The sequence below is a fragment of the Amblyomma americanum genome, chromosome 1 (genome assembly GCF_052857255.1).
Source record: "Amblyomma americanum isolate KBUSLIRL-KWMA chromosome 1, ASM5285725v1, whole genome shotgun sequence".
In the NCBI taxonomy this organism is placed as follows: domain Eukaryota; kingdom Metazoa; phylum Arthropoda; class Arachnida; order Ixodida; family Ixodidae; genus Amblyomma; species Amblyomma americanum.
The window spans coordinates 334913666-334935305 of record NC_135497.1 but is presented as its reverse complement, the minus strand read 5'-3'; the positions used below and the strand labels follow the sequence as shown (position 1 = coordinate 334935305).

Below are 21640 nucleotides of genomic sequence, written 5' to 3'. Positions count from 1 at the left end.
AAAACTGCCCACTTCCACCTTTTTGGACTTTGCCAAAGAATTTTATCGGGTAGAACATTGCCGACAAATATCTAAGCTTTGTGCGCTTAAATTACATTCTTTAACTCTGTCATGGGTCCGTAGTTTTCTTTCTAATTGCCAGCAGTACACCGTTGTTAACAAGTATTAATTTCCTGTTTGCGATGTTACATCGGGCGCGGCGCTAGAAGCCTCCTCTGTCCATTAGTATTAATAATTTACATTAATAACCTGCCAGCAACAATCTCATCTTAGATACACATATTTGCTGACGTCTGCATTATTCATTGACCAATAAAATTTACTAATGGCCACCTTGAACTTCAAAGTCACCTCGATTGCATAAACGACTGGTGTAAAACGTGTCTAATGACTAAACATTTCTAAGTGTAATATAATTACTTTTAGCCGAAAATGCGCAACTTCGAATTTTCCATACCGCAATAATAACGATACATTGGCTCGGAATACGCAGTATAAGCATCTAGGCGTCCATATTTCACCAAACTTTACTCGGGCTGAACACACATCCACCACTTTCGCTAATGCTTCCCGGTCACTAGTTTTCTTTCGCCGTAACCTGCTATGCACTACCCCTGACATGCGTAAACAAGCCTATATTACTTTTGTAGCACCGCAGCTAGAGTACACTTCATCCATCTGGTCACCTTATCAGAAATATCTAATAGAAAAGTTGGAAGCTGTCCAGAATCGGGCTTGTCGTCTCATTTTGGCAAAATTACAGTTATCAGTCCAGTGCAACCCAACTGAAGATCAAACTTTCGCTCCATGCATCCTTTGCAAATTCGTCGCGAGACTGCCCTTTTATCTATCTTTCACAAATACGTCCATGCCACTGATTCACCGCCAGCACATCTACAACGTCCCTCCTACTTATAACTGCAGCTATGCCGAATTTATGGCAACACACATGATTTCAACTTCTCGTCACTCCCGCGTGCCATTCGTCTCTGGAACGATCTTCCGGACTGCACCGCCCTGCAGGCTAATCAAGACCCCTTTCGCGAACATCTACCCAAACATTTCGTTGATAACGGTTAGCACGTCATTTAAATACTCAGGATTCGTACAACTTCGTTTTCAGCAGCTTGAGACTATTGCCTCTTCGGTTTCGTGATGCGCAGCTTTGTTCATTTATGCCTGATATGTTTTATTTGGCTTTTGTATAAATCTTCGTGCATTTCTCCTGATTTTGTTTCATGAAGCAAAGTGGTTTTTTACTTTTATCCCTGTTAATGAATTGCGATATCTTATCTGAACTCACCTGTTTTTTGTGTGTTTTGCTGTACTTTTAATATGATGTTTGGATTTCTGGCCTATTTCTCACTAACTTCTGTATCGCCCCCTTACACAATGCCTCTCCAGAGGCCTATAAGGTATCTGTATATAAATAAATAAATAATTTAACTAGTCACGGTGACGATACCGCCTTCAAGGCAGTAAAAAAAGCCCTGAATATAAGCAGTGTTAATGAGAAAGTATAACAGCAATGCCCTTCAAATATAATATAAAAATTATTTTGTAGAAAACGCCACTGTTCTTGCTTGACAAGTGTGTAAAAGTAGAACTCGTGTGTCAGCTCACAGGATAACAGTACATATGAATTCCTATTAAAATAGTGTTGTTTATGAATAAACGATTATACTCTGGGTAGTGACTTCACACAAAAAAGTTGCATGTCTTTCCGCATGCGGAATGGCGAAAAGAGTATACAGATCTCGAGCGAATGAGGTGTGGCGAACTCAGAAGGTCGCAAACGCCAGTTAGTCTGTCTAATGTCATTAAATACAAGTGTGTGGCACCGCGCCAATTGCGTTAAAAATTGATTTACTAAGTAATTAATGACCTAAAACTTGACCGTGTGGCACGGGTATAACACCTCGAACTGTCGTTCAGCTCAACGGACGGTCAACTGCACCGCAGTTATAATCGCCCGTGTGTAAGAAGGATGAGAGGCGGAGCGGATACGTACAAAACCGCGCCAGAGGCCTCAGTCTTGGATGTTTACCACCTTTTGCAGAGAAACGATCAAGCTGAGGTCAACTAACGCCGACAAGACGTCTCCAGAAATGAATATCCTGGATGTCCTGAAATTATATCCCTGTGGAGATCAATTCGGTGTCGTTACGTATATGCACAGCTAGTCGGCTTCTCCAAAGACAAAGGTTATCCAATGACACTAGTGACATTGAATGCGGGAAAAACTGTCTTAACAAGATGAGCGTTTAGTGGGCACAGTATAGTAGTAGGCGCAGTTACTTACCTCATAGTTACGGACTTCCAAGAACTGCCCCTCGCTCACTCCGTCCCTGTAGAAGACGATCCGCTCGGGCTTGTGCCTGGTGGCGCGGTGGAAAGCCAGTAGCAATTCTTTGATCATGTCCTTCAGGTCTCTAATGATTTCCACACGCGCCTTAGCCTCGGAGTCTTCAATCTGTACCCGAATGGTGGCGTGAAACTTGGACGGTACAGTGTCTAGGCTTCCGACGCACGCGGCGATGGATGGCCTCACCTTGTCTCCAGGCGATGGGTGCGACACGTCTGCTCCAATGACGATCACGGGCGTATGAAACAGCTCCGGCTTCTCCTGCATCAGGAGACTATTGTTGATACCGCCCATCTTGGCGTTGATCTTCTGGCACAAGTTTTGGATGAGCGCTGCGTTGCACTTTTGGACCACGTTGTTGTCCAAGATGCATTGTGTGCGCAGAGAGAGCTCAGTCTCTGCCACCTGCTTGATCTCAGCGTAGTTCGTGGCTTTTGTTATCACTGCCACAACCATCTCCAACTGCGGGTACTGCTTGCGCTGCTCCGTGAGAACGGTCCGCATGGGCTGGCGGTTTGTGTCGAACGTGATGACCGCAAGCGGCTGCGCAATGCGCATGCCCAGTTCTTGGCCGATGCGGATCAGCATCCTGATGAAGTTTTCCAGGGAATCCTTGTGCGCGGAGCGGCTCACGTTGAGAACAATCCACTTTGTCATGGACATCGCCTTGTAGAAGCGCTGCCCTCGGAGATCCCACGTACCGTCGCGCGGCTTGCACATGGTGTTGTTCTCAAATACCAGAGATGGCGGGTCGAGCACTCTGCCCACAACCTGAGTGGGCTCAGTGTTGATCTTGACGCCGAACTCTCGCAGGTACTTGTCCGAGCTGCTGACCATGTCGCGCACGGACTGACGAATCTTCTGGAAGCGCTTGGCTGGCGGCTTGGCCGTGTGCTTGATCATCTCGGCGGTCTGACTCTCGTCGAGCTTCTTCCGACAGTGCTGGCCTTCGGCCAGCTCGCACACCTCCAGAGGAATGTAGACCGGATGCGTCGGGCTGCCACTCTGCACGCAAGGGAAGTTCGGGTACGACAAGCGCCTGTAGCGGCTCTGGAAGTAGTCGGCGACGGAGATCTGACTACCTTCTGATTCAAAATAGATTTCCTTCGCAGGTTCCCTCGTGATCTTGACCACTTTGTACTTGCGCGGGTACGGAAGGTGCGTCACTTTGACACGGAGTCCCTTGAGCTCCCTATTCAGGCGCACGTACTGGTTGTCGCGCAATGACCGGAAGTCTGCGGGCGTCAACACACGACGGCTGTCGCTTAAGAACCTGCACATGAAGTCGACCAGTGGAAGCGACTCGTAGAATGTGGTTGCTGACATGTCGACGTTAAGCATGGGCTTCCATTGGGCGGGTCGAACACTCGTGTAGTAGCCAAACCACACCTCCCGGCCTCCTCCGAGGTCATTGTGCTCGTTGGGTCCCGGCGGTCTGAAAAACGAGCGTCCAACTGGTGCAAGGTTTATCGAGGGGCTGTGCCTCAAGACGATGTCTATGGCCTGGAGGACTTCCTGGGGCACAGTTTGTACGCGCTTTTGGAAGACGCCATGCAGGGCGTCCAGATTCACTGTGGCCGCGTACTGGATCTTGATTATAAACTTCTCGGATCTTTGGTCTTCCTCGAGGTCGACTGTGAATGTCCGCTCGCGGAAGTTGAGCTGGCGGCGTGTGTACAGGTTCTTGCGGCCATCGAAAGCAGGGATGCAGTTGGCCAGGTCTTGCCGGTACTTCTTTACTAGGAGCTCGATGGCAATCCTGTTGATCTTTGTACTGAGGCATCGGTACTTTTTCTGCTCAGGAACCTTGGTCTCCTTGGCAGTTTCCGAGGAGATATCGACGTCGTAGTGGTAGACGCTGCCAGTCGGTATCTCGATGCTGAAGTGGTTGGCAAGAAGTTGTATGGTCCGGCCCAGCTGGCCGTGGGCAGGCCGCCGTGGGAAGTGAGAGGGTAGGGTTCTCTCGAGCTCCTGCGCCGTGTTTGGAGGTAATTAGAGCAGAGCATGAACAATTAAGTATGGACGCACTGTTTCGTGTGTTGAGCGTCACATAAGTTTGGCCGAATGGTCTTCGATTTACACTACAGCGCAGGACCGGTTCCGGTGGGTCTTAATGGAAAAAGCCTCCTGCACCCCGTGCATTATAGCGAGCCCTTTAAAGGACAGCGCTTGAACAAGAATATCCTCCAGTGACAATGTTTAAAATGTTTTGTGCAAGCGACGTTATGTGCAGTCAAAATTTAAATTTCAGCGTCTTCGAGCCTTCCTATATCTTTTCATCACTCTTTTCATGCTCACAGGTCGGCGCTGTTCAGCCAGCCCTACCCACTCGGCCCCACCGCCGGCTGCCTATGCGTTCGGGATTTCCCCCCCCCCCTGTAGAATGGGGTCAGGGGGGCTTCCTGAACCGCCGAAGCGACGCTTATTACTGGCAGCGGCCATAGCAGCTGCCTTACTTCTTAATCTAACCGACTGACACATCTGAACAAAAATACGCAGGAGCGCGAGGCGGAGAAATGCGCGGGCGTGAAAAAGTCACTGGAAAGAGCTCGCCAACCTTCGCTCGGGATTGTGGGTTCTGAATATTTGGTTCTGTACCCGGTTAGTCAAAAGTTTCGGGGCCAGAGGGCTTGCTTGTTTCATCGGTATATCATGGCATTTAAGACGCGAATAAAGCTATCAAGGTTCCCAGAGCACAGAACGATACCTCTTCCGCTTTCTACGGATATTCTGAGTCTGGTGGTGTCATGTCTGCCTGATAATACAGCTCAAAAGCAGACCCTTTGGCCTGAGAACTTTTAACCGACCCTGTACTTTCCTCGGATTATATTTCAGAGCCTTGTGCTATTTTGAGCGGATATGACAGGGACGATCGGGACGATTGCAAAATCAAGGAACCGCACTGCGTAGTCGCAGTGTTCATCAAAAGCGAGACAGTAATTACTTGTTCTTTTTCTGCCTTAAATTATTTATACAGTGAACCAAGGCCATGATGGTGCCACAGCTGTAGAAGCATTTCTTGCAAGGTTTCTGAACCACTCAAAGGGAAAATGTGGGCTATTTTGAATATGTTTAGACGTGGTATTGTGTTCCCATTCGCATCACATTTCTTAAGAGTCCCTTCTCTGTGCCTCAAAACCCGTTTTTCAGAATCCTGAGTAGAAGCTCTTTAAAACAGGAAAAACAAAGAACGCCGAAACCAAAACTCGGTTTCTCCCCAAGTATGACGCCGAGATCGAGGCTTGTCGTCATGCATACTGTCACAGAACCTCTCGGTGCGTTGACTGACTAAACTGGAGACTGTAAGCGACAGACCACTGTTTGTGTGAAATGGCCAAAAACAAAGGTCTTATTTTTTTTCTTCTTGACCAATCTCCGAGCAAATATCGACGGGCATGCAGCTGGTGACGTCACATGTCCAAGGTGGCCCACAGAAATGGTCCCGATTGGGGTGAAAAAAATTGGAAAAATTTAATTATTCATGATGAAACAAACCGGCGCCCGGCACCGAAGCTCGGCACAAGGAACTACAGTGGAAATTTCGGCATTCGTGGAGGTCGGAAAGACGCACCAGCCGCTCATTAACAGTGAAAGATGAGCAACATACGGGAATCTTTCTATGAATTGACAATGTGCAGACGCGTAATTTATGAGAATCAACAGCTACAGCCCAAGGAAACATCAATTTGTCAGAGTGGAAGTTTGGGCTCGACAGTGCAACATTTCGCTTGGAGAAAAAGCGCATTTAACGCGTGAATAAAAAAGACACTGCACTCACTGCGGTGGCTCAGTGCTTAGTGCGCTCGGCTGCTGACCCGGTGTTCGCAGGTTTGAACCCGACCGCGGCGGCTGCGTTTTGATTGAGGCGAAAGGCGCCCGTGTGCTGTTCGATGTCAGTGCACGTTAAAGATCCCCAGGAGGTCGAAATTATTCCTCAGCCCTCCACTACGGCACTACTTCGTTTCTTCTTTCACTCCCCCCACCCTTGTCCCTTCCCTTACGGGGGCGGTTGGGGGCACTGCACCATTTCCTTCCGCCCCCCCCCCTCCCGCCAGAAAAGTTAATGTCGATTAGCCCAATAATAATAATAATAGGAATAATAATAATAATTGCTTTTTGGGATAAGGAAATGATGCACCATCTGTCTCATATATCCCTGCACACCTGAACCGCGCCATAAAAGAAGGGATAGAGGGAGTGAAAGAAGAAAGGAAGAAAGAGGTTCCGTAGTGGAGGGCACCGGAATAATTTCGACCACCTGAGGATCTTTAACCTGCACTGACATCGCACAGCACATGGGCGCCTTAGTGTTTTGTTTCCATAAAAACGCAGCTGCCGCGGTCGGGTTCGAACCCGGGAACTCCAGATCAGTAGCAGAGCGCCCTAACCACTGAGCCACCGCGGCGGGTTGGATTAGCCCAGCTAATCCAGGATATACAAAGGGGAAGCGAGATTGAGCTCTCCACTGTCCCGCAGAGCCGGTTGTGCGCCTTTCCTGGTTGTGCGCTTTTCCTTTCGTGAAAATGAATGGTCATTGCAAAATTGTGAACTCCAATGAACTCTACCAAGTCCTTCCACTAACTTGTTTTCTTTGGTTTTTGAGGAAAGGAAATCGCACAGTTACCATCTCACATATCTCAGTGGACACCCGAACCACCCCAAGAAGGAAGTGATAAAGGAGGGAGGGAAAGAGGAAAGAGAAAACAAAATTGAAAGTTGGATTTTGAGGAAAGGCAGGTGGAACACCTGTGGCTCAGTGCTACTAGTGGGGCATGCACAGTAGTGGGTAGAGAGCGAAAGAGAGAAATGCCATGTGTCATTACTGCTCCACGTCCCCTCCAGGAATCATGCAAAATTGCTCAACCTGTGGCCAGTAAAGCTTTCACTTTAAAAACAATATTTCATACGCTGGCAACAAAACACTCGGCCGCCGGCGTATAAGTAGTTAACTCCAAGGCTAAACCTGACGACGCACCAATTGCTTGAGCCACCCTTTATCCAGGTGAGACTAAGGCCCTGAACCTCACAAAAGAAACTGTGAAAATTGAAAATTGATTTTTGGGGAAAGGAAATGGCGCTGTATCTTTCTCACATATTGGCAGACACATGAAACACCCTATAAGGGAAGGGAAAACGGAGGGAGTGAAAAAGGAAAGGATGAAAGAGGAAAGGAAGAAAGAGGTGCTGTAGTGGAGGGCTCCGGAATAATTTCAATCACCTGGGGATCTTTATTGTACACTGACATCGCAAAGCACAGGGGTGCCTTAGCGCTTCGCCTCCATCGAAATGTATTGCAGCTGCCCGGTCTGATTCGAACCACTCATTTAAGTACGGTCTTTACGTCAAAAACTTCGGTTTTAAATTTCAGCCACTCGCCTTGTCCTCCTCATTGTTGACCAAGGAACCCGTAGCGGTTCCGAAACGTTGTTCTCGATCTAGGCATTGTCAGCAGCTAAATCTTACGTTTCACTTCCAGAGCGCCCTATACGTCATGCACTACCACGATGCTTGCTACCCACAGCACTTTTCAGCAGTAAAAACTAAGCCCTGTAGTCGGCTGGAACTCCAGAAAGAAGCGACGGATGCACTTCAAAGGACGCCTTGCAGCCTACGGCGTCGGCCGATTCTCCGGGCGCCGCTGTCAATCTGATCAAGCGGTGGTTCATATCCTTTCATATGCCACTCCCTGAGATGTCACACAGGTCCAAGAGGATTGAGTAACCATGACGTCATGGGAACCAGTCGACGCCATTGGCTGGAGGGCCTCTATCGAGAGGCACATGCCGCTTCTTTCTTCAGTTGTATTATACCGGAGTTCGGTTCTCGTACCGTCCACTTAAGTCGATGTTTTGGAGAGGTGAGGTTTCCTCTTGCCTTGAAGCTAACAGCTGAACCTCTTTGTAACGAAGCGGTTTAATACGAAACAACTTATATAACGAAGAAATTATGATTGCACGTGGAAGCTCGGCCATCAGGGGCTATAACAAAGCTACAGCTATAACGAAGTAACCGCCGGAAACCTTCAACTTCGTTGTAAAGAGGTTCAAATGTATTTGGACCGCTGGCATAACGAGATGCACAGCATGGTTTATAACGAAATAATGAATATAACGAAGGAATTACGATTCCCCTCGGGAGCTCCTTCAACAGTGCATATAACGAAGCAACAGCCGTGAACGAACTTTCAGCTTCCTTATAACGAGGTTAAACGAACTACATGGCATGGCTCAAGATGAAGCCCTTTTCGGAAAACAGTACGCACCTTGATCCTGACATCGTCGCCTGAAGTGGCCTGGTCGCCAGCTGCGGGGGTCTGCTGTGTCACCGCGACGGGCGGCGTGCTTGGTGGCGACGGTGGTAGGGCAGCTGCTGCCGGCTGAGTGCCACTCACGGCGGCTGCTGCGGATGCAGGCCGGGGGCTGATGGAAGCTACCTTGGCGGAACCCGCGGCGGCGGCGGCCCCGTAGCTGGGACGGGAGGCGCTGGGCTGAGCGGTGGGGTGAGCGCTGGGATCCGCGGCCGTGGTCGGGCCGCCGCTGACGGCGCGCGGCTGCGGGCTGGCCGCGGCGCCCTGCTGGAGTGCTTGCGCGAACGAAACCCACGAGGGACCGGCGGGCGACGGAGCAGGAGGTGTGGCTTGGTTGCCACCGCTGGCCGAAGGCACTGCTGCGAGCCGAAAATGCCAATTTAACGCCGGCTCTATATATCGGCTGCGCTTGCGATCATATCGATCGTTACGACACGCATATATACACTGCCGAAAGCAGAAGACTGGACAGGCGTCGCCGGAGCTCCGTTGGTAGAGCACCGGACGCGAAATTCAGAGGTCGTGGGTTTCGGATCCCACCGGCGGCATGTGGTTGTTTTTCTTCTGATTTTTAATGAATTATCTTTAAAAAGTTTCGCTTTTTATGAGGGTTTAAGGTCGCAAAGAGACTATTTAAAAAGTCATTGCCATATTAAGCCCCCACTGATGAACACCACAAAATATTTTTTTTTAAATTTCCCTATGCTCCTTGGTTCGGTCACTGTTGGCTTGCGTCATGTATTTCTTAACGAGCCCCTTTCGTCCCCTTCCCTTGTCTGCTCAACGGGAAAAAACATCTGGTATACAGTACTTAGTCGATGGTTTGATGGAATGCCGTCTGGTCAGGTCAGCAGAATGAATCTTCGGTTTACTGACCATGTGAAAGTGGTCAGCTGACTGCAGTTAACATAGTTGACATGGTCAGTGACCGAAAACTCAGTATACTGTGGTCGAGAGAACAGGTCGGAACAGCCGTCCCAACTCAGACAGCTGTGTAAGCCGATAATGGCATGCTCCGTGACTAAACGCGACTAAACATGCAGCTCCCCCAAACAGCGTCGTATAGCCCTTGCACTGAAGAACTTAGTGCGAGGCAATAGCTGTCGCGCAGGGTCTTAATTTTCACACAAAAGTGATCAGCCCTCCCCCCACCGCAACGAAGAAGCGGCAAACGACAAACCCCGCCGCGCGTTCAATATACTTGAGACACACGCGCACGCTTTTCGTCTAGCTGTATACGTGAGAATGAAAACAATTTTCTAAAACAACAAAAAAAAACAACTTGGCTAACCCTGGAATTCAGCGAAAAGGAAGGACGCTTGCAAAGTGCCTCAGGCTCGTCCATGGCAGCGCCTGCATTCACGGCCGTTCTATATTATATACACACACGACATGGCTTAGACGTAGTATCAACCAATGTCAAAGAGCAGAGGTGAACTAAAGGTCATGGGTAAAGGGTCAAGAGCGACGCCATAACTGTACCACGTACGGTCATACACGGCTAACGTGGTTGGGCTGACGGTCGCCCAAGGTTATTCTCCGGCCTATGCGATGAATGCTTTACCAAACGTGGTGAAACTTTTCGCTTCGTATTCAACTGCAGTGACTTCTTCAGTTTCATTCCGTTTAGGGCGCAGCTCGCCCGTCCCTGCGTTCCGCATCGTAGTCGCTGTAACATGCTACCTGACAGATGACGTGTTACGGAGTGTGACAGGTGACGTGTTGGCACGAAGTAGCAGAGCGAAGCGCCACCTGACACGGCGAGAGGAATGGACAGCCGGAAGGCGGCTGCTACGGGACGATGCCGGAGGGGGGCTAGCAACGTAACACGACACCTGCCAAGCGGTAGCTGGCGGCTTGCGGAGACCTGGGCTGAACTTTCGAATTACCGTCCGTCGAATCAGCCTTCAATTTTTTTCATTTATATATCGGGCGTAAAGAATGCACGTTCCTTGCCGCGGATAACGCTTGCTGTCACGGAGAATGTCAGCACATGCTCGCTGTGGGAAACGCGCTTCCCCAATTCCCTTCCTTTCTTCAAAATCGACGGAGTCCGCAACATCGTGAACGACAATGCCAATGATCACAATGAACGCGACGGTGGCGGCTAAGTGACGTCATAGCTCTCACATGGTTTCTCCTCGGTTCAAGGTCAAACTCGTCAAGCTGTTAAGCCGCCTTGACTTCACCCGGCAGCCCCCCCCCCCCAAAAAAAAACAAAAAAAAACACGCAGTCGCGAGAAATAGCGACCACAATCCGGGGAGAGGTATTTTTTGAAAATTGGCTTTTGAGGAAAGAAAATAACGCAGTAACCGTCTTGCATATCTCGGTGGACACCTGTACCACGCCGGAAGGGAAGGAATAGAAGGAGCGAGTGAAAAAAGAAAGGAAGAAAGAGGTGCCGTAGTGGGGTCTCCGAAAAAGTTTTGACCACCAGGAGATATTTAACCTGCACTGACATCGCACAACACTCGAGCGCCTCTGCATTTCGCCTCCATCGAAACGCGGCCGCCGTGGTCGGGTTCGAACCCGGGTACTCCGCAACAGTAGGCGAGCACCCTAATCACTGAGCCACTGTGACGGGTAATGCGGATAGCCCAAGCCAAAAATGCGACGGTAACAGAGTAATGAACAGAAACACGATACCCGAAAGACGCGGGTTCGGTGGCCGCGGCGGTCGAATTTCGATGGAGGCGAAATTCATGAGGCCCGTGTTCTGTGCGATGTCAGCGCACGTTAAAGAACCCCCAGGTGGTCGAAATTTGCGGAGCCCTTCACCACAGCGTCCCTCATAGCCTAAGTCTCTTTGGGACGTTAAACCCAAATAAACCATAAAGGAATCGTAAATGCGCTGAGGGGACTGGGGTGCGGAGCTGCAGAGAGGTTGCTGTGCACCAAGAAGAACGGGCTAAAACGAGACAGCAGCGGTCGGAAACGTGCCGTGGATCAAGGCACTGACCAAGCTGAAGAGCGTTCCACAGCACCCGTCCCGTGTCAGGTCAGCAGCATGGACGGAACACACAGGCGCACGGGCGACGCGTGCAGCAGCGCGTGCTCGAGGAGCGTCGAGACGAACAGTGCGCGTGCGCAAGGCGAACGTTCGGCAAGGCATTCACGGCAGGAACGCGCCGCCGGTCACAAATGCGCGGCTCGGCTGGAACCCCTTTTATGGGTCCTCTCAGAAAAAATTAAAAACAAAAGATGACGTGAAGCGAAGCGACGCGATCCTTTGTATTGGGTTATGCGCTTCAGTTAGGTATTTCACATAACCTGTTAGCACTGACGTTCGTAGCATGCCTGGAATTTGGTAATTTTCTTCATTCCGCATACATTCTACCGTATAGCAATGCTACCGCAACATCAAGTATTCCCGAGACTGCAGCATCAATGCAAAACGTTGGTTGTCATAACAAAATAGCCTAATATTAATGATATCTAAAGAGTGCATTGTCCACAACGCAGGTTGGAGCTTGAGCAAGCTGAAGGCTTCGCGATTTCACTAAGCGTGCGGGCTTTGTTCGAACAAAGCAAGGCTATTGTCACAGCCTGAGGGCATCGAGCCCAATACTGGCGTTGCATATGGCGACACTGTACGAACCACGAGGACAGGAGACGCGAAGTCGTACGCAGTCCAAAGGCCACTTCACATAGGAGCGGAAACGCTAGCAATTTGTGCCGCCGCGGCGCACAAAGCCGTTTCGAGCGGTCGCGGCGCATCTAACGGCCAGAGGAAAGAGGTTCAATAAATGTGCAAATTCTTCGATGCAACGCGCCGCTCTATCGCTCTGCTCGCTCATTTGCTTGCACGTGAACCCACCTTAACGCGATTAGAAGGCTGCCGAGGTCGCTTCGGCTCAACCGAACCAGGTTCTTTTTTTCTCTCAAGTCACGGTCACTCACGCTCACGTAAAAACGATGGTGCATAATAGCGAAAACAAACGGGTAACGAAGCTCGTGCATTTCGTTCAGGCTTCTCGCAAAAATATGCTTTAGAACACAATCATCGTAGCCCACGAGGTTAGGCCTAAAGCGACCACTATGTGACGCCAGATGAACAAAGGGATCGAGCACCCAAACGAGACAGCGGCGGAGGCCACAGAACCGGAAGGAAATTCGCTACGCACCTGGAGGTCCAGCAGCTGAGTCGTTTTTCTTCATGTCTTTGCGCTTTCCTTTCCCCATTTAGATAGCGGGGCCACAAACACAATTGGCAATCAACGGAACGGACGTCTTGACTGCCTGTCGAGCCCCTAGAGAAAGGCAAAATGGCTGCGCTGTTTCTCTTTTATAGAGGCCTTTTCCGCTCTGCGATTGGCTCATATGCGACGCCACGAGCTGCACGTGTTCCGCCGTCATTGGCTACGCTTGGAGACGTCATGCGCGTGCCGGCGCTTCTGCCTCCATGAAAGCATAAAGAAAAAAAGACTGTATGGAACCAAAGGGAATTGTACGATAACGCTTTACCACTGCTCCTTATGGGAACGCAAGGTCCCGGCGCGTCTCGAACACGCGCGCTGAGGAAGTCGAAGACAACAAGTGGAGGGTGACTCCGCTTCGAAACCCAATTATTCCTAGAAGCTACTTTGCTCAGAGGGTGGTGGTGGTAGTGGTTTTATTAAAAATAATAGTAAAAAGGAAGGAAAAGTTTTTTGCTAGCCCCGGCATCTGCCATCGATACTGAAGCACCTGAGCTGGGGCAGCGGAAATAAAGGACAGCAGGCAGAATGAAGAAATGAAATGAAAGAGGTGAGGGGACAGGATGAGAGGATAGGGGGAGAAGTAATATGTACAAACTATATACACAATCGCTTCTCGGCCTTTTGGCTTAGATTGGCGCTCAGACCGTCAGATCGTGCTCGGCCTGCTGTGTTCCTGCGTGCGTTCCGGCCGCCGGCTTGCGTCGGTGGCCGGTGTTCGACCACCAAGAGTGATCTTTTGTTCCGGTGCCCTTCGGCTGGCGGGCGCCTCAACATGGTGAGCCAGCCACCTACAAAGGCCCTTGCCTTTGATGTCGTCGTCCCTGAGGGGGCTAGTCCGGAGGATGTCGTCGACGCGACAGCCTCCGTAGTTCGTTTGGAAGAAGTTTACTGTGTCCAGCACTTCGGTGGACGCAACTACCAAGTTACCGTAAAGAGTGAAGCCGCCATGGCTGCCATCGTTGATGCGTCTTGCCTCATCATCGGCAACGAACGCGTCCCCATCGTTCCCCTGAGCCCCCAGGTGACTCAGGTGACTGTTCTTTTTCTGCCCGCCCGAGTACCAAGTGATGCCCTTGCCAAGGCTCTTTCTCCTTATGGCAAGGTGCTGCACATAAGTCGCGGCATCATGGGGTCGCGTCCCACTGTCACCACCGGGACGCGGTATGTCCGAATTGAAATGAAGCCCGAGTCGCCCGTGCCTAACTACATCAAGGTCGCTGGCCACCGCGTGACATGCGATTACAAAGGCATGCAGCGTGTTTGTCGACGTTGTGGGTCGACATCACACTTCAGAGCACAGTGTACGGCTCCGTTCTGCGCCCGCTGCGGCGTGTTTGGGCACCAAGGCCAAGGTTGTGTGCTGCCGTGTCGACGTTGTGGTGATCCACACGCTACCGTGGCATGCGCGATCAAGCCCTCGTACTCTGAGGCTGCGGCCCGACCTGCACCTCCACCGGCTGCACAGGCAGCCGATGAAGCCATCAAGGAACGCGGCGTTTCCGACACCAACGGCTTTGTGAGTGGTTCCTCGGCGTCTCTGAATGTATCGGTGGAGGAAGCGGTGCCTACGGCTGATGCGTCCAGTGATGCACCTCGCAAGCCGGCATTAAATGTGCCTGCTATGTCAGCCTCAGTCCCTCCAAGTGTACCTGCCGCTACGGAGGCCGAGCCCATTGCGCCCCTGCAGGTCTCTGATGCTGGGGACAGGCCGCTCTCGCAGCCTGTGCGGCAGCCTGCAGCCAGCGTTGCGGTTTTGAGCGACAACGCCAGCGTATCTGAGGCCGATGGTGACGAGAGCAGCTTGTCGTCCTCAGCTTCTTCAGTCAACCTCGTCATCGACGAGACTATCATCGTGCCTGGGCAGGAGCCGAGCCGCCGTCGTCATCTCCTTCGTCATCGCAGTTTAGTGTCGGCACAAATATTTCACCTGGGCAGGAGCCAAGGCCATCTCCTGACGTGGAATCTGTGCAGTCGCCGTCCTCTTCTGCGTCGAGGATTAGCGCCAGCACTTCTAGTACTCTCTCTTCGGATGTTGAGATGGTCGCTTTGAGCTCCAGCATAAAGCGTCCACATACGTCAACTACGGACTCGGACAACTCTTCTGGTCGGGCAAGGAGGCCTCGTGCCTCCTCTGGTCCGACTCTACAAAAAAAGTGAGATGGTTTGGCGCCGTTCGTAGCGCGCATTGTATTGCTTAGACATCACAACTCGTTGTTTTTTGGCTTTTTTCATTACCAAAATGGCTACACTTAACATCATCACGCTTAACGTGCAAGGGTTTCGCAATGTTATGAAGCAGACCGAGGTGGTCGCTTTCGCTCGTTCATCGGGCTGCGATATCCTCTGCCTGCAAGAAACTAATTTTTTTCGCCTCAGTGACGTGTTGGAATTTAAGCGTAGGTTTGGTATTGATGCTTTCTTTTCGTACGCTAGCACGCGTTCTAGCGGAGTTGGCGTTCTTGTTCTGAACCGAATACTTCTGCGAGACCATCATGTTACCTACGATGCGCTTGGACGCGTGCTGGCGTTCGACTGCACGTTTAACTCACTTCGTCTGAGACTTCTTTGCATCTACGCACCTGCCCATTCTAATTTGGTAAACTCATTTTATAAAAATCTTGATGTGTATTTTCTTGGAGGACGAAACGTTGTGATGTTGGGCGATTTCAACTGCGTGCTCGATACGGTCGCTGATGTGCAGGGCCCTGGCAGAGGCAGACCAAGCTGGAATGCGCGCGAGTTGCGCCGCCTAGTCAACCAGTTTCTGTTAACAGATGCTTATGAGCTCCTGCATGGCGGCGTCTTTGTGTGGACTTGGCGTCGCGGATTGTCGTCAAGCAGGCTAGACAGGGCGTACGTACCGACGGGCCTTTCGAGGACAGTGGGTGCTGCTAATGTAATAACGCTGCCATCCTCACCAGTACACATATCAGACCATCGCCCCTTTCTTCTGTCGCTCAGGGTTCCGGCGGCTGCAGTGTCTCCTTTCAGACCATGGCGTTTGGATGTACGCATCCTTCACGATGCCAGCACGAGAGAAGGACTAACGCGGGCCTTGCGGTTTTCGGTTGTTGGGGCCGTGCCTGGTGACTGGGATCGTCTGAAGGAGCAGTGGCGTCACCATTGCGCCGCTTCTGGTCGAGCCCTTAGAGCTCGCGTCTCAGCTGAGGTTCGTGTTATGACGGCGAAGCTCCGTATAGCTCAGCGCACCCCGTCGCCATCGGCGCTTATGTGTGCATGGAAAGAGGAACTTTCAGAGCGTCTCCAGCGTCTTTTACGATCGTCCTCTCTGACAGCGGCCGCATGGCGTTGTCGGCGCAATCCAACTTCTCATCCAGAGGTGCTTCGGTTTGCACGCCAGGAGCTGTTGTGCGCTCAAGGTGCCCCTGCTTATACCTCTTCCGTCGGTGCTGTGGCCCAGCCAGTTGGCAGGACTTTCAGTGCGTTTTTCGTCCATTTCAGGGATATTGCTCAGTCGCACTTTTTGGTTCATCGCGATGACGTTTCCGCACACCCTTTTTTTGCAGGCTTGCCGCAGGTTGCGGATGAACTTCATGATGGCCTTATGGCTCCGCCAACAACAGACGAAATCAAGGAGGCGTTAGATTCCATGAAACGAGGCTCAACGCCTGGGCCGGATGGTCTTCCTGTGGAGTTCTGTTTACAATTCTGGCATATAGTAGGCCCCATTTTCACGGAAGTGATAAAAATCTGTTTCACTCGGAATGTCCTTCCTAATTCATTTAAAAGAGGCCGCATCGTTCTGATCCCTAAAAAGTCTTCTTTCTCGACATGTCCGGCAGATTGGCGCCCTATCACCTTACTAAATACAGATTCTAAAGTATTAGCAAAATTACTCGTCCGCAGTTTACGGGCTCTTCTCCCGTCCCTCATTTCCTGCCACCAGGTTTGCTCCATTCCGGGCCGTGAAATACATAGTTTATCTTCTGTAACGAGAGATATCCTAGAGTATACTATACGGCGGCGCGCACAGGGTCTTCTTGTTTCTCTAGATCAAGAGAAGGCATTCGACTTTCTAGAGCATGAGTATATTTACGGTACACTGGATGCTTTCGGTTTCCCACCTTCTTTAGTGCTACTTATTAAAGAGATGTACAGAGATATTTCAAGCACTCTGTTCCTCGATGGCTGGGAAAGTACCGCATTTGATGTTGGTCGCGGCGTCCGTCAAGGTTGTCCGCTCTCCCCTCTTTTGTTTGTCTTAGCATTAGAGCCTTTCCTTTTGGCAGTCAATCACCATTCTCTCATTAGCGGTCTGGCATTGCCAGGCAGTGAGAGTGTACGCGTCACTGCTTATGCAGATGACATCACGCTATACTTAGCTGATGAACGCAGCCTGCTCGAAGTTTTAAACGTGTTTCGTGAGTACGCCTCCTTGTCGGGGGCTGCTCTTAATTATTCCAAGAGTCATTACTTTTTTGTATGGTCACCTCAGAGACGTATAACGAGTACAATACCTTTGCAGTGGTGTGAGCAGATGCGCATTTTAGGAGTGACCTACGACTGTGCTGGAGTATGGGATGGTATGTGGTCTTCGGTCGTAGAGGGTATTACAGCTCGTGTGCAGAGGGCACAGACCTTTGACCTTCCTCTGCTTGAGAGGCGCTACCTGGTTCAGTCGGTCGTGCTGGGTGCCTTTTGGTATCTTTGCCACATTGTTAAACCACCCCTGCGCGTCATAAGGCGGGTGCAGACTACAGTTTTTTCTTTTTTTTGGTCAGGCGGAACCGAGCTTGTGGCTCGTGCTGTTCTTGGACAACCACGTGAGAGAGGTGGTTTTGCCTTCCCAATGTTGACCATCACGTCCTCACTGTTAGCATTGAAGTGCATGTTGCGTATCCTGCTGGGGGACGCGTCTCCGGCGCGAACCCTGGCGCGGTACTTTTTGGGCCCTTCCTTGCGCTTGTTGGATCCCTCGGCCCCAGTTAATCATGGTCCTCAATCAGAGAAGCCTACCGCTATATATACTACGGCAGTGGCCTTTTTCAGGCATGCAAGCGCAGTAGCACCTGACGTCAACATCCTTACAGACCGTGTCGTGAATATTATGGGCTCGCTGTTGTTGCCTGTTGTGCCGGCGGCTCGACGCTCACCGATGCGCCGCGTTCAATGGGCGCGCATAACATCGACGCCTCTCCCAGACCATCTACGTGACTTTGTGTGGAAACTTGGTTGGGTAGTGCTGCCTACTTGTGATCGGCTGGAGCGGTGGGACGTTTTACGCTCCAGTACCTGTCCGAATTGCCCGCTTCCGGAATCTAATCGCCATGCTACAGTCACCTGCATGGTAGCACGTGTCTTTTGGCGCGCCGTTCATGCGGGATTCCGTGGGCAGGGCATTTCGAGCTTTGTCTCCCGCGGCCGCTTCCCCAGCGGCCGTTTTGCTCGCCTGTTAATTTTTGCAGGTCTTTTTAGTTTATGGCGCAATCGATGCACCGCGGTCGCTGGTGGCTTTCGACGCCGAGCTGTGTGGCCAATACTTGGCCGTCTTAGAAGGGAGCTGATCAGTTTCTTGTCAGAGGAACTCTTTTTCTTGGGAGAGGAAGAGTTTCTCCGGCAGTGGTCATGCCCATTCATTTCTGTTAACAATGAACGTCTTGTTCTGGTCTTTAGACCAAACTGGCGCTAGGGTCTTCTTCTTTATTCCCCCCCCCCTTTTTTTTCCGTGTCAGATTTTTCCGGTATCACTCACTGTTAATAATCATGCCACGCCGCTTTAAATCGCACACAAGAAATTCCTGTTAGTTATTCAAAGATGTTTTGGCACTCTAATTGGCTCGCCTTACATGCTGAGCGTCATGTCAACTTGTGAATGTCAAATGTATCCGGTAACCTTGGCATGTGTACATATGTAAATAAAATTTTTTCTAAGGGGAGAAGTAATATGTAAACTATATACACAATAAGAATTGTGTCCAGGTTGTGCGCGTGATTAGTTCATTTTAGAGGAATTAAATGACACACGCGCACATCACTGTGTTGGTTACAACTGGAGTGGGGCGTCCAGTTATTAATCGTTCAAGGTAGAACTTGCGGAGCGTTCGGTCACTGCGTGTAACTACCTGACGGAGAACAGACGGGACGTCAAGCCCGTGTGTTCGAGGAATGCACAGAGGCTCACCAAAGTTCGCTCACGAGTGCGCGCACTGCCCTGCGGCCACAATAGCGTCTTGATGGAGTCAGGTAGTATGCCCTGCGCCCTATAGGCCGCGAGCATATCGCGACGAGCATCGGCGAACGCGGCACAGAGAAGGAGCAGGTGTTCTAGTGTTAGCGCCGCATCCGTCACACACATCACTCGTCGCGATTCTGTGATGCACCCGTCGTTCCCCGGGCCACTCGCAGCCAATGCGCGCGCGGAGGATCATTGCACGTTGTGACCGTGTAAGTGCGCGACAGCCGGTGACACTGTCGACGCGCTCACCTCCCGCGATGCGTGGGTCGGGGTGCTGCTTTCGGAGATGGTCGTGGATGGCCGCACGCACGTCCTCCAGCGCAAGGGGCAGATCGCTGGCAGGTAGTTGGTGTGCAGCGGTCGCGAGGTCGTCAGCTTCTTCGTTGCCGGCGATGCCGCAGTGACCGGGCACCCACTGTGCACGCACAACACAACCTCTCTGCGCGAGGCGCTCGATGCGCAAGCGAATTTCTCGCACTACTAGGGTACCGCGGCCGTTAGATTGCAGGCGGCTGAGGGCGGCGCGGGAGTCGCACAGCAGAGCACTCCTGGGCGGCGGAGGGCCGATGGTGAGCAGCAGGTCCAGCCCGAGCCGGATCCCCATCAACTCCGCCGTGGTGGAGGAGCCCAGGAAGGCGGCGTGTTGCTGGCTGTGCAGTCGCAGGGCGGAGATGGTGGCCGCAGCAGCAAGGGAGCAGCTGTCGTGAGCCACTGAGCCGTCGGTGTACACGAGGAGATGGTCCTGGAGCTCCTCGTGTATGACGTCTCTGGCCAGCTGCTGCAAAGCACAGAGGGGTGTGCTCCGCTTTCCCGATATGCCAACGATCTCTCGCTGTACCTCCGAGGCAGCAGGCCAGGGCGCGCAGGAGCCGTAGGGGGGGTGGGCCTTGGGTCAATTGCTCATACTCGAGCAGCGCCGCGCCCATTCGTGAGCGCGGGTGCGAGCGCAAACACTGCAGCAGCGAGCCTCCGTCCGGTGCGCGGTGAAGCCAGGCGACACTGAAAAATTTTTTTTGGGGGAAAAGAAATGGCGCAGTATCTGTCTCACATATCCGCGGTCCCCTGAACCGCGCCGTAAGAGAAGGGATAAAACATGGACTAAGCGAATCATCGAAGAAAGAGGTGCCGCAGTGGAGGGCTCCGGAATAACTTGGACCAACTGGGGATCTCTAACGTGCACTGACATCGCACAGCACACGCGCGCCAATCTCAGAGTTTATGTCCTGTCGTTGCGGTGGCCATTGCTCTCAAAGGAGGCCCGATGCGCGATTCGCGGTCACAACCTTAGCACTCGCTCGATAAAGAGAAGCCGCCACACTTTGACGTCCCCCTGAGTGCGAGACGACAAAAAAAATCAAGTCGGCGACGCTAGCCCAGGCTTAGCTCAGTCGGAATAACTAATACGCGTCTCGCTGGCGACCTCCGACATCGGCGTTTGGTGGTATTGTAAGATTATCGCAGACATCCATGTCTGAGGATATACATTCCCTAAGGTTTCCATGTTGTTGCGATTACAGGATAATAGAGGAAAGTGCACGGGCCTGCCGACGGGCTCCAGCTATGCCTAACCACTGCCGCGTGCAAACAAAGGGCAGTTCAGAGTGCTGTCAGGGAAACTACTGAGAGGAAAATGGTGCGCTGCATCAACTGCGTCCCCAGAAGCGTCAGCGGCTGCATCTGCAAAAGATCCTCCTTTTCATCCCTGCTCTTCAATGCCGGAAACAGCTGTGGCGTAGGGCGTTTGGAACACTGTAGTGCTGCGTTTGTATCTAGTGTATCGGCGCCCCTTGGATTGTTACGCTGTTCAATCGAGTAACTGTACTTATTTCAGACACCTCAGGGGCTGTTTATATCGAAAAACGCCCGTGTGCTGCACAACATGAGTCCTCGTTGAACAACGCCAACCGATCGAAATTACTGCGTAGCCGTCAATTACGCTGCCTCTTTTGCACTTCTTTATTTTTCGCTTCCTCTTTCGTTCCTTCGCTTACAGCGCGGAGAAGCCACGGAGGAGTGTGTTATCTAACCGTTCCCTTTCCCAGCCTACGCTAACTATACCGACACCCTGCCTGTTCAGAATAGTATAGCGGGGTTATGCGGCCACAGAAGTTACAATCTCCGAGGCACCGTTTGCCAGGGCCACGGGTCACTTTATCGCTCAAGGACATGTGGATGTTCCCTGGTCTGCAACTTTCCTGTTATCCAATATTGCGCCGACAGCAACACCGTTTGCGCAAAGGATAGCCCTCCACAAATCTACAGCTGAAAACACCCACCACACATGCGATCCAGAGAAAAACCAAGAGGGAACAGCACGGCATTCGAAGCTAGGGATGACGGGTAGAATTGAATCTGAACAGTGTTGCGGCTACTGCGAGAGATTCGAAGAAACGCACAGTTGAAAGTGGCGCACTGTAGGTTTAACGAACCGGATGACGGGAGACCTCTCGGGAGCGGACGCCCCCGCCGAGGCGCCTCGCCGTACGCGGAGATTACAAACTTTCATCGCGGGCTAAGTTGCACGTATCCCGCTCTTCACCCCGACCTGGACAGGGCGCAAACCACACTCAGA

At 51.5% G+C, this 21640-nt stretch overlaps 1 protein-coding gene across 1 annotated transcript in view; it reads right to left on the bottom strand.

Moving 5' to 3' along the window:
- LOC144121086 (protein argonaute-2-like) overlaps nt 1-21640 on the bottom strand; it is a 45069-nt gene that overhangs the window by 3550 nt on the left and 19879 nt on the right. Inside the window, exons 2-3 of the mRNA XM_077654033.1 lie at nt 8628-9031; nt 2303-4336 (exon numbers count right to left, since the gene is read on the bottom strand). Coding sequence (XP_077510159.1) covers nt 2303-4336; nt 8628-9031 — 2438 coding nt within the window. The remainder of the gene's footprint in view (nt 1-2302; nt 4337-8627; nt 9032-21640) is intronic.